This window comes from Mustelus asterias, chromosome 3 (assembly GCF_964213995.1).
Source record: "Mustelus asterias chromosome 3, sMusAst1.hap1.1, whole genome shotgun sequence".
NCBI lineage: Eukaryota > Metazoa > Chordata > Chondrichthyes > Carcharhiniformes > Triakidae > Mustelus > Mustelus asterias.
The window spans coordinates 53,173,919-53,187,420 of NC_135803.1; the positions used below are offsets into that span (position 1 = coordinate 53,173,919).

The 13,502-nt window shown below is 42.8% G+C and overlaps 1 protein-coding gene across 4 annotated transcripts in view; it reads right to left on the reverse strand.

The window, feature by feature from the left end:
• Positions 1-6,352: 6,352 nt before the first annotated feature.
• wdfy1 (WD repeat and FYVE domain containing 1) overlaps positions 6,353-13,502 on the reverse strand; it is a 61,685-nt gene continuing 54,535 nt past the window's right edge. The window contains exons 12-13 of one of the 4 annotated variants that reach the window (XR_013497412.1): positions 8,790-8,942; positions 6,414-6,784 (exon numbers count right to left, since the gene is read on the reverse strand). Coding sequence is in view for 2 of the 4 variants with exons in the window: in XM_078208919.1 (XP_078065045.1) it covers positions 8,883-8,942 (60 nt within the window). In the remaining 2 variants the exon portion in view is untranslated. Of the gene's footprint in view, positions 8,943-13,502 lie in introns of all 4 variants that reach the window. The other 3 variants (XR_013497411.1, XM_078208919.1, XM_078208911.1) reach the window with 3 other exon arrangements.

Below are 13,502 nucleotides of genomic sequence, written 5' to 3' on the forward strand. Positions count from 1 at the left end.
GCACCTTCTCATCCAATTATGAGATCACTGACTTTCCACCACTGCCTTTGGGGCTATGACAACACCTCTGCTGCCACTCCCCAAGTTAGTGATGTCAGTAGAGGAAATTAAGATTGAGGAAATCAGCAGGATTGCCACACACTCTTTGTCATGAACAGGTTGGGGAAGGAATGTCCTCTTCCAACCAACAGGGAAGATGGTGGAGGGGAAGGGTTTGGAAGGAAAATCAAGGGGAATGGCTAGTTAGTTTGTTTCACTGCGCATTTTTACTTTGCTACATTTCATGGTATAGAGGAGCAAAACCTAGCACAAGATTGTGACATCTTTAGTACTTTATGGCAGATAAGGGTGAGAGCAGCGAATACTACAATTGTACTTGCCCAGTGTCTTTATAGTGGTGCTTTGTACGGCAAGTTGTTGTCAGAGAGACATTCAAACAGAGAAGGATGGAATCTTGGTGCTTGCAAACAAAGAAAGATTAGAAACAATGATGGTGAAGGTTCCCTTTTGCTGTAGCTACCAGGTCAAGAAGATATCCTTACCTAGGTACGGTAAGAATGCTGACTGTTTGGAGATCTATGTACCGAATATGGGAAACTTGTCTCGCTTATAACATTTGACAGCCATAAAGTAACTAGTGTTCTAATAAAGGAATTTAAGGTATTCCCAAAAAGGCCAAACTGTTAACACAGACAGAGAGGATGAAGTAACCTTGTGGCCCCTGTGTAGTCAAGATAACACAAAGTTAACACAAGGGTATGAGTTTAACGACCGGGAAACAGGAAAAAGAGAGGTGTTCAACGTTTTCTGATAGTAAGCTATTTTGGATCTGGTATTGTGTAACGAGGTGTGTATTTTGGATCTGGTATTGTGTAACGAGGTGGGTAGAATTAAGGATCTTATTGTGAAGGACCCTCTTGGGTCTAGTGACCACAATATGGTCGAATTTCTGATTCAGATGGAAGAGGAGAAAGTTTGGTCCCAAACCAGTGTCCTCTGTTTGAACAGAGGGAAATATGATAGGATGAGGGATGAATTGGCTAAGGTAGACTGGGAGAGCAGGCTGGCAGGTAGGATAGCTGAGGAACAGTGGAGGATTTTTAAGGAGATCCTTTTCAGTTCTCAGCAAAAATATATTCCAGCAAAAAACAAGGATTGTAAGAAAAGGGAGAACCAGCCGTGGATAACGAAGGAAATAAAGGAGAGTATTAAAATAAAAACAGCTGCGTACAGAGTGGCCAAAAATAGTGGAGAAACAAGTGATTGGGAAAAATTTAAGAAACAACAAAGAGAGACTAAGAAAGCGATAAAGAAAGGAAGGATAGACTATGAAGCTAGGCTAGCAATTAATATAAAAAATGATAGTAAAAGTTTTTATAAATATATAAAAAGGAATAGAGTGGCTAGAGTGAATGTTGGACCCTTGGAGGACGAGAGGGGGGAGTTAATAGTGGGAAATGAGGATATGGCTGAGTCTTTAAATACGTTTTTTGTGTCGGTCTTCATGGTGGAGGACACAAATAGTTTGCCAAATATTAACGATAGAGGGTTGGCAGCAGGAGAAATACTTAATACATTTAATGTTACCAGAGAGGCAGTGCTGGGTAGACTAATGGGACTGAAGGTGGACAAGTCCCCGGGTCCGGATGGAATGCATCCCAGGGTATTGAAAGAAATGTCAGAGGTAATAGTGGATGCTTTAGTGATTATTTATCAAAACTCGTTGCATTCTGGGGTAGTGCCGATTGATTGGAAAACGGCTAATGTTACGCCGCTGTTTAAAAAAGGAAGGAGACAAAAGGCGGGTAACTATAGGCCGGTCAGCTTAACGTCTGTAGTAGGGAAAATGCTGGAATCCATTATTAAAGAGGAGATAGCAGGGCATCTGGATAGAAATGGTTCGATCAATCAGACGCAGCATGGATTCATGAGGGGAAAGTCGTGCTTGATGAACATGTTGGATTTTTATGAAGATGTGACTAGGGCGGTTGATGGAGGAGAACCGGTGGATGCGGTGTTTTTGGATTTCCAAAAGGCGTTTGATAAGGTGCCCCATAAAAGGCTGCTGAAGAAGATTAGGGCACACGGAGTTGGGGGTAGTGTGTTAAAGTGGATTGGGGACTGGCTATCCGACAGGAAGCAAAGAGTCGGAATAAATGGGTGTTTTTCCGGTTGGAGGAAGGTAACTAGTGGCGTGCCGCAGGGATCGGTACTCGGGCCGCAACTATTTACCATTTATATAGATGATCTGGAGGAGGGGACGGAGTGTAGGGTAACGAAGTTTGCAGACGACACAAAGATAAGTGGAAAAGTGAATCGTGTGGAGGACGGAGAAGATCTGCAGAGAGATTTGGACAGGCTGAGTGAGTGGGCGAGGATATGGCAAATGGAGTATAACGTTGAGAAATGCGAGGTTATACACTTTGGAGGAAATAATAACAAATGGGATTACTATCTCAATGGAAACAAATTAAAACATGCTACCGTGCAAAGGGACCTGGGGGTCCTTGTGCATGAGACGCAAAAGCCCGGTCTGCAGGTACAACAGGTGATCAAGAAGGCAAATGGGATGTTGGCCTATATTGCGAGGGGGATAGAATATAAAAGCAGGGATGTCTTGATGCACCTGTACAGGGCATTGGTGAGGCCGCAGCTGGAATACTGTGTGCAGTATTGGTCCCCTTATATGAGGAAGGATATATTGGCATTGGAGGGAGTGCAGAGAAGGTTCACCAGGTTGATACCGGAGATGAGGGGTTTGGATTATGAGGAGAGGCTGAGGAGATTGGGTTTGTACTCGTTGGAGTTTAGAAGGATGAGGGGGGATCTTATGGAGACTTATAAGATAATGCGGGGGCTGGATAGGGTGGAGGCGGAGAGATTCTTTCCACTTAGTAAGGAAGTTAAAACTAGAGGTCACAGCCTCAAAATAAAGGGGGGTCGGTTTAGGACAGAGTTGAGGAGGAACTTCTTCTCCCAGAGGGTGGTGAATCTCTGGAATTCTCTGCCCACTGAGGTGGTGGAGGCTACCTCGCTGAATACGTTTAAAGCGCGGATGGATGGATTCCTGATCGGTAAGGGAATTAAGGGTTATGGGGATCAGGCGGGTAAGTGGTACTGATCCACGTCAGATCAGCCATGATCTTATTGAATGGCGGGGCAGGCTCGAGGGGCTAGATGGCCTACTCCTGCTCCTATTTCTTATGTTCTTATGTTCTAAGATGCGTGGGTAAATATGTGGGAGTAGGGCCTGGGTGGGACTGTGGTCGGTGCAGACTCGATGGGCCGAATGGCCTCCTTCTGCACTGTAGGGTTTCTATGATTCTAAGCCCAAGTCTGGTCTCTCCGGAAAGTTAGTGAATTCTCAGAAGAGCCAGAGGTTCACCTCAAACTGCCTACAAAGCCAGAATTGATCAATCACTCCATTGTGAGAGAACCAGGTTGTATTATTTGTATGGTATTTAATGTACACCTGTTCTACAGTATTATAACAACAACTTTTTAGTCAATCTGCATATTCAGGCTTGCCATTTGAAACCAGTTCAGACAGAATCACACGAAATTTTGATGCAGGACTAATAACCTTTTGTTGTGACAGTAACTGCAGTAAAACATTCAACAGCTTTCACACACTATTTCCACAGTTAAAACTGCCTATTTAATTTCAAATCTTACTGAAGTTATAGGCGCAAGTCTCCACCTAGTGGAGGAAAGATGTCAGACTTCAGTTGGATCCTGCCATGGCTGTTGTTAACCTGGTGTTGTGAGACTTCTTACGTTGTAAAAATCAAGCATGGGGGCAATTTTCAGCACACATTCGCCGCCATCGAGAATAGCGATGCAGGATGAAAATCCAGAGAGAATCAGGAAATGCGATTCTCTCTGGAGTGGTCGCAGGCTATGATTTCTCCCATCCCTCACCAGTGATGTCGCGTGGTTCACGCCCACAAAGCATTTCAATGTATTTGCATGAATTTTACTTTAAAAATCAGCCCCCACCCCCGCCATATTTTCCCCCATTGGTAAGGTCTACAACAGGTTCATTCAGATGTGCGTCAAGTCCCAGGGGAGAGGAACAAGCTAAGGTTCCGAGTGACCTGCCCTTTAAAAATGGGTGGAGATGGGCTTTTCCGGCTTCTTTAGGACCCACCTCTCACATGCCGGGTTAGAGTCAGATCCTGACACTTTGGCATCTTTTGCTAAGATTTCACCCTGTGTGTACTACCAATGTAAAGTACTTCATAATCACTTGAACTAATAGTAGATAAAAGTATGGGATAAGAAGTTATACTTCCTCCACCTTCTCCTACCCATTAATGGAGTACACACATTTCCCTCAGTATAAGTAGTTAGTGACCTTTCATCAGTCATGTGATTTAAGACATAAGTAAATTCTCTATTATATTGATGGTTTATCCATAATCATATTTAGATGGAGGAAAGAGGGAAAAAACACATGTGACTATGCAACAACTCTTACTATAGTGGTATACAGTGGCACAGTGGTTAGCACGGCTGCCTCAGTGCCAGGAACCCGGGTTCGAGTCCCAGCGTGGGTTACTGTCTGTGTGGAGTTTTCACGTTCTCCCCATGTCTGCATGGGTTTCCTCTGGGTGCTCCAGTTTCCCCTCTCAGTCTGAAAGTTGTACTGGTTAGATGCATTGACCCGAACAGGCGCCGGTTTGTGGCGACTAGGGGAATTTCACAGTAACTTCATTGCAGTATTAATGTAAGCCTTGTGACTAATAATTTAAAAATGCAGCTATCAGGATGAAACAAGATGAAGCGAACTCATACCCATTTGGTCAAATGAACAGCAATAGCAACCGTCATGCGTCTAGCATCTTTAATGTAGCAGACCATCCCAAAATGCTTAACTGTACCCTCTGCCCAGAATTTCACATAGGAAATAGCCCACAGAACACTAACACAAGAAACAAGGAGAAAATAGGAAAAATGTTTTCATTTGTTTTTATTCTTTCATGTGATGTGAACATCGCTGGCAAGGCCAGCATTTGCTGCTGCCCAACCCTAATTGTCCCTCAGAAGGTGGTGGTGAACTGCCTTCTTGAACTTCCACAGTCCATGTGATGGACATATACCCACAGTGCTATTCGGAAGGGAGATCTAGAATTTTGACTCAGGTGACAGTGAAGACATGACTGTATATTTCCAAGTTAGGATGGTGCGACTTGGTGGAGAATTTGCAGATGGTGGTGTTCCCATGCACCTGCAGCCTTTGTCCTTCCAGGTGGTAAAGGTATGGATTTGGAAGGTACTGTTGGAGGATCCTTCTTGATACAATGAATCTTAAAATTCAGGCCATTGTAATGACGTGAAATGGTCAGATTTCACCTCTCCTCTGAAACTGACACCTGGATTCCAAACATGCATGGTTACAAGCGAAATCCCAAAGTTGCTGTCAGTGATTTTATGCTTTGCCGCTATGGATATGCTGAAGTGCCCCAGACCATAATCGATTACAAATGACTGAATTGATGAGAACTTCCCTTTTACCTCAATAATGCTGTCAAAAACACCTAAAGTGTTGCACCTCATTCATCAGGTGTAACTCGGTTTGTACACAGTGTATCAAATCACAACGACTGCTGAAGACATCTCTGGCACTAGGAAAATAAATCATGATTGTGTAACGTTGCTTCTATTCTGAAAAATTCCAAGTTTCGACAGTTTTTTAAAATTTTGATATTTCAGATTCTAATACACTGGTCTCAAATTTATTGTGCTTTCTGTAAAAATGGTAGGGTTTCACTTGGCTTGCTTGCTCTGAGAATACTTCAATGTGATTGGCAGCTTACCCTGCTTGATAACATCAATTTTGTTGGACACCTGGCGGTTCCCTTTGATTGTCAAACTAACATCGATCGCTAGATCTCTGTGGATTACTAGATCTCTGAATAGCTTTCATTAAGGTTAGAGATAAGGGCTACAATTCACCAGAGCTCAAAGTCTGGACCAAAAACACCAGCTAATGGATAGTTCATTGAAAATTTACTAAAATTTATCATTTTAAACTGAGGTTGTGCAAAAATGAACACTTACTTGTAACTGCATATAGATAAGCAGTCAGTTACTGGCAAACAATTATTCAATTATATATTTAAGAAAGAAGCAGGTGGCATTATGGAAAAATTTTACAACAATGAAAAGCTCTTGAATGTGATTGAACCTAGAAGGGTCGAGAAGAAGTTTTTAAAAAATCACTTTTCAAATTAAAAGTTCCATACACTAGGAAATTACATTGAAGGCGAATGGAAAGAACTCACAGGAATTGCATCGTTTCATTACTCTGCGCTTGGAACATTCAAATCAAGCATTCAGACTAAAATCACAATGATACATGTGACATTTATTCCACTCAGAACAGCAACATACTCAAGAAATTCATGTTTAGGAAGCTAGTTTATTTCATGGCAGCAAGTTGCTTACAATTTTGATATATAGCATATAAACAGAGTCTGAAATTCAGCAGCATCAGCATAAAGGAATTGATGATTTCGATATGAAATACCAAGCCCATTAAGCAGTGGTACTAATCTATACAATATCTATGAATAACTACAGGAAGATCTTTGCAGAAAATATTCAAATATATTGTTGAAAAACAGACTGGTAATAAACGTTCTTTCAACAGTAAAATGCCTGTCAATGCCATTTACACACAGCTTTCAACAATGCCGTTCCATATTTTTTTATTCTTTGCAAAAGGTACATTTTCCAAGCTTCAGACAGTAAGACATTTTCAACATGGTATCTGACGGGGCTGGAGGAAAAATTTCAAGAATTAGGTTATTCTGCAAAGTAGAACTTTTGAGTGTTGGGGGGGGAGAGGGAGGGAAAATCATCTGCACTCAATATTGACAAGTTCAAATACACCCATTAGTAAATACAAAAATGAACATCTGGAGGATGAGTGAACTTGCTTATTTTAATATTTAACGAAACAACATATTTTCAATTTTCCTTCCATCTCCCAACACACCATTTGAAACGAAACACTTAAAAAAAACATAGGGGATTTTTTTTTTAAAACCTCTAGGAATTGCGTCCAATTGAAAATAAAAGTCAAACCAATCAATCAAAACATTACCATTTGTATACTCCAGCTACCCAAAACGGGGGGGATTGTTAAACAATTGAAGGACAGCAGCAAATCTCACTTTGGACAAATATGCAAATTTAAGCAGACCCCTGTTATTATTTAGTTACTCGGGATGATTTATAGGTGCACTTTAGCATTTTTGAAGTGGTTTAACATCACTGATCCTATCCCCTGCCATAAAGGGAAGTGATTGAATGACTATTAGAAGCAGAGAACATAATGTAGTGCAAAGTTTGCAATGCATCATTCACATTTTTAAAAAAAATTATACATTGATTATTCTCAAGGGTGCACACTTTCCACCATTCTTCCATTACTGTGAATTGTTCACTGTAGAACTTGGATCACGTGAATCAGCTCTACTGAGCCTGGGAATTAACTAACACAATTGTAATAAACATCTGAAATCATAAAGCAGTAACTCACAGGTTATTGTAATCAAAATTCTAACTGTATTGTTTGAGGTAAAAGATGTATGTGCTTTTACTGGAACTATAACCTGCGTAAAATGAATGCTGACTGCTTCTGTGATCCTGACGTTAACTAAACATACCTGAACAGAGTTTGTAATTCAACCTGCAGTGAGTGATTTCTTAATTTCAAAATGTTTTCTGCCAAATTGCAACAAGTCCTCGAAAGGTTCATAGAATCATAGAAACCCTACAGTGCAGAAAGAGGCCATTTGGCCCATCGAGTCTGCACCGGCCACAATCCCACCCAGGCCCTACCCCCATATCCCGACATATTTACCCACTAATCCCTCTAACCTATGCATCTCAGGACACTAAGGGGCAATTTTAGCATGGCCAATCAACCTAACCCGCACATCTTTGGACTGTGGGAGGAAACCGGAGCACCCGGAGGAAACCCACGCAGACACGAGGAGAATGTGCAAACAGACAGTGACCCAAGCCGAGAATCGAACCCAGGTCCCTGGAGCTGTGAAGCAGCAGTGCTAACCACTGTGCTACCGTGCCGCCCCGTTCATGATAGTGCTGAAGAACATGACTATATGGCACATTCAAAAGAATGATGATTAAACCCAAATTCTTTCATCCTTCTGTGTCAGATGATGCGCTCCACCGCAAAAGGAAGTGTACTCACTTACCCAGGCATGAAAGGAAAGCTCTGCTTCTGGCTCATCACCATTGGAAAAAAGTAAAATAGGAATGAGTTTTTCTTTTGTAAACCTATTATCGGTGTCATTTTAAAAATGCAGCTCATGTTCCCCGTAAAGTGCCCCTGTTTATCCATACCTGGTCACAAACTGCATAGGACAGGAATTTGCAGTGTACAACTAAAGCAAACACTGAAAACCATCGTACTGTAAACAGACCAGGAATCACTATAATCTACAATATCTAAATTGTATTATAACCAGGAAACAAAAATCACACTTTTTGTATCTAAAAGTTATCTTGCAGTTTTTCTTCATTATAGACATTAAATCATGTTAGGCTATGCACAGAATAAATATAGAACAAATATAGAGTATATGTAATATTGGTGCTATTTTACAATTTTAGTCAGAAAAGGTAGATGTTTTTATATCTTTTGTAGAGTTTTTCTGTGCTTATAGATTCGGGCACCCATTGTATTTACTCAGTGAATATTTATTCAGTCCTTTGGGCAAAGTGGAAGCTTATCACCTGAATCTCTACTCAACTTTAATAGCACTGTCTCCATGGTAACATGTAGGCGGGACTGCTGCTGCTGAGCGGTGTAGGTGAAAGGTGCATTGCTCTCAGGAGGTTGGAGGTCAACGGGAAGAAAAACCTGTTGCCAGACTGCAGCCAACAACTGGCGTCATGTCCCAGACCTGCAGAGAAACCAAAACAAAAGGTAAAAAAAGTTACAGCAGAGAGGCATTTTTACATACCCCAAACACATATACTAAATTCCCAGTTATAGGTTACAGTATTATGGTTGCCAATGTTCACTTTTACAACCCTTGTTCATTCCTTTATATTGTATTCATTTCAGTAACTTCCCTGGCTCTTACAACAAGATCAGTTCTCCAATTTAAAATGGCAAACTAGTAGCAGGAATTCTTCCTGTGGCCCAGTGGTGGATACATTCCACTAAGCTAGGAGACAAGCAAGGAGCCTCAGAGAAGACAGTGTGCCAGGCACTGGACCCATTCAGGACAAGACAATATATAACATTGACTGTCCGGTCAGCAGATACCAGCTGCTCTGTTCAGCCCCGAACTGTGTGTCAGGGCCTGTTCATCCCCAGAGGCTCAGGAAATCCAATCCTCAGTAGCCTTTACATGCCGTGCTCTCTCTGCCATGCACAACCACATTCCAGACTAGACAAATAATCTTGTTGCACAGGATACGAAAACTCCAGCGGCCAGCCAATGTTTGCCATTTTGAAACGGAGAACACTGGGGCTCATGCAAGTTCTGGCACAGCAGAAACCACTGCATTCTTTAGAGTTGGCTAAAACCAGTTATGCTATTTTAGCAGGTACCACACAAATGGGGCAGTGGACAAGTAAAACAGCTACCCACTCAACTGTTTACAGTAGTGCAACTTTGTGTACTTTAGCATTTCCCCAGTAATTCCACCGATGAGATACTGGGCATAGTTGGAGTTTAAGTCATGTCAAGTTCACCAATTTGTATGCCATGGATTTTAATTTTTGAGGAAAATATTAAGTTGAATTAAGGCATCCAGATTCATAAGAACATAAGAAATAGGAGCAGGAGTAGGCCATCCAGCCCCTCGAGCCTGCCCCGCCATTCAATAAGATCATGGCTGATCTGAAGTGGATCAGTTCCACTTACCCGCCTGATCCCCATAACCCCCAATTCCCTTGCCGATCAGGAATCCATCTATCCGTGATTTAAACATATTCAACGAGGTAGCCTCCACCACTTCAGTGTCGGGACAACACATTAAAGAATCTAATGTAATAAATATTGTCAGCGGTTTATGCACAGATTGTATTGGGGCCAGAGAATCGCAGGGGAGGGGTAGTCGCGTTTAGTGCCAGGGAGAACGCACTTTGGGATTCTTCCCTCCCCCCACGCCCTGACATAATCCGGCTCCTGCCCAGCGAGGGTGGCAGTCAGGTTAGCAAATTTATATATGTATTCAAATATACTTTGTCTGTTTCAAGCCAGATTGTCTCTGCTCCCAGGATTCTCTGACACTTGAACACAGCAGGAACCACTACTGCTCTGTACAAGCAGAAACTAGGCATGAAGCCTTTGGGTGGTTGGGAACAGGGCTGGACAGTTCCCTGGCACTGCCAGGGACAGAGCAGAGATTTATGGCCAGCGATTTATGTTCGGGGGGGGCGGAGATATTCCAATGTCTGTGGGGGAACGGAGGTGGTCTTCAGTTTCCCTTTGAGATTGAGGTTCCATTTTAAAAAGTCTCTATGAAACAAGGCTTGCTGGTGTGTTCAGACCCCACCACCACTCTGAATCGGTGCAAAACTCGTCCCCCTCCCAAAAAATGACTTAGTGCGGGAAGATCATGATCCAATTTGTGTTGGACATGCCAGCATGAATCGCACCGGTTTTCTTGGCCGAAACAACACTCAAGGCTGTGATTCTCCTAAATTGGAACTAAGCCCACACCAGCGGGAAACGAGAATAATTCCCATTTGCACTGGCAGCATCTGTCAGGTTGATCAGATGGGATTCACCCACCTGAAAGATGCAAATGAGCTCATCTTGGGGAACTCACCAGGCAGCCCCATTGTTCAGAATCATGGCTCCATTTTTAAGTGTTTTAGAATGAATGGTTTAACTTCTTTTGCAGACCACTTATTCCCTTTGAAGAAACCACAGCTGTCAATCAGACTTAATAGTAAACAGAAAGGTCAGCAATAATGGCCACATTAAAGCATGAAGGGAAATGTAAAATTCTGAATTTACATTCACAGCCAACTAGAAATCCACTGAGCTGTCAATGGAAGCCTCATTCAAAGCACTGCACTTTGAAATTGACAGAGATCAAAGGATTCCAATGGAATAAAGAGGGTTTCAAAGGTTTCAACTTGCTAGGAAGGCTTGGAGACTTCAAAGCAAAGCTCTGTGAATACATTTGGGGCTGAGTGCACAGCTGTGGAGAATGGACACACACCCCACCCCCCTCGGTGAAATTCTCATCTCTCTGTCAGAAAATTTCAAAGGGGTCTGCTCACACCTGCAGCTTCTGACAGGGAGAACAGGGGAAATCTCTGCTGCAGAATGCAGTGCTGCAATGATAAATCCTGCTAGGTGACCAGGGAGTATGGAGGTTAAAGTGACCTGGCAACTTCAGAATTTTCCACAGTTGACAGGCAGGAATGAAGATATTGATCACATGGCTGCCTGAAATCACTATAAGAAGTCTCACAACACCAGGTTAAAGTCCAACAGGTTTATTTGATAGCACAAGCCACTAGCTTTCGGAGCACTGCCCCTTCATCAGGTGAGTGGGATCACCATTCCAGGGGTGATCTTCAGGTCTGCCAGGGCTAGAAGGGCAGAATGGCAAAGTCAACTCATTGCCCCCAGCCTATACCCACCCAACCCCCAGGTCCTGGAGGGGCCTTTCCTCTGAAGCCTGGTAGTTGCAGGGGGAAAATGGCCACTGGATTTACATCGTTGACCCCCCTCAGGGCCTAAGGTGCCAGGCCAGGGTATCAGTGCTGGGATACAAGGGGGGCAATGCAACATTGGCACTGTCAAGGCGCATGGCCTAAAGGGGGTCCTGAGTGAGAAAGGGGGTCAGATTGGGTCACCCTCATTGCATGGTGTGTGGTGGGGATGACCCCTTATTTGAATGCTGGGAATGATGGATGCCACGGGTTGGTGGTGCTCCCCTGGACCCTCATGGTCCAACACACCAGGCCAAAGCCCACCTGGTGCAGTTCTCGCCAGGGGGCCAGGTGGGAGGGTGGTGGGTAAGGGCAGTGAATGGGCCATCAAACTCGCTAATTGTATTACAATTAGTGGGTTTGTATTTTATTAAGTTGCTGCTCTGGGCAGGAATCCAATCAGGGCCAGTGGAGCAGGTCGAGTGAATCCTGATAGCCCTCACACCTGGCAGAAATCCTGATTTTTAGCCCGGCATCTGATTCATTGGGCAATCAAGATTCCCACCATTGGTGAACGGGACCGGTGAATCCTCCCCTTAGTCATTTTTTGGAGAAACTGAATTGAACTTATTCAGTTGCCGGGAAGCATTGATGTTAGCCATGGGCCTTTCGATTGGGTTGTTTTTCACACTTGTGTTGTTGTTGCATCTTCTTCTTTTCCATCTGTGTTTGTAACTCCAAAAGGAGATCCGAAAGCAGGCATTTTTTCTGAGTGCCAGGACCAAAGTCCTTCCAGCTGAATGGGTGTGAAATTGTCAATTTCTTTGGCAGGCTAGACTTTGAGGAAACAACCTGATTTGTCTTTTAAACTAATGGATGAATACATTGTGGGAAAATGGTCAAGAAATCCTGAAATAGGACTTCTCCATATAACTAACTATACGGCACTTTGAGATACATACAGTGACCAGTATTTCTGCATGACACTTAATCTAATTGGCTATTAATCATTTAGACAAGATAGTGATTGCATGCTTCCAGTGAGGAGTGATGGTTGCTGACAGCATGTTTCAGGAAACAACAGATTTTAAATGGGTACAGGATCTGTAATTTCCTGCGATAAACTCAGTGACAGCAACTTTTAACACTTTATTTCTTCTAGCAATTTGAAACTAAACAACCTAACAACATCTCCTCGTTCCTCAAAATCTTCCATTCAGTTTCTGAAAGGAGAAAAACTGGGCCAGACTTTTTTGTCAAACAGCTTGCGAGGCGAATGACGCTTGCTGTTATTTATGTGTAAATGCAATAGCAGCTTCAGGCGACGGCAGAGGCACAGTTAAATGTGAATATCCAAAGATTACTGTCTGAGTTGCACTGCTGCACCTTTAATTTGATGCACCAAAACGCTATTTCACTATCATTCTCACCATTGACATGCATTATATGTCGTTAATGGCAGATGGAGTTTAATTTAGATAAATGTGAGGTGATGCATTTTGGTAGATTGAACCAGGACAGGACTTACTCAGTTAATGGTGGGGCGTTGGGGAGAGTTACAGAACAAAGAGAGTTAGGGGTACAGGTTCATAGCTCCTTGAAAGTGGAGTCACAGGTGAACAGAGTGGTGAAGGCGGCATTCAGCATGCTTGGTTTCATTAGTCAGAACATTGATACAGGAATTGGGACGTCTTGTTGAAGTTGTATAAGACATTGGTAAGGCCACACTTGGAATATTGTGTACAGTTCTGGTCACCCTATTATAGAAAGGATATTATTAAACTAGAAAGAGTGCAGAAAAGATTCACTAGGATGCTACCAGGACTTGATGGTTTGAGTT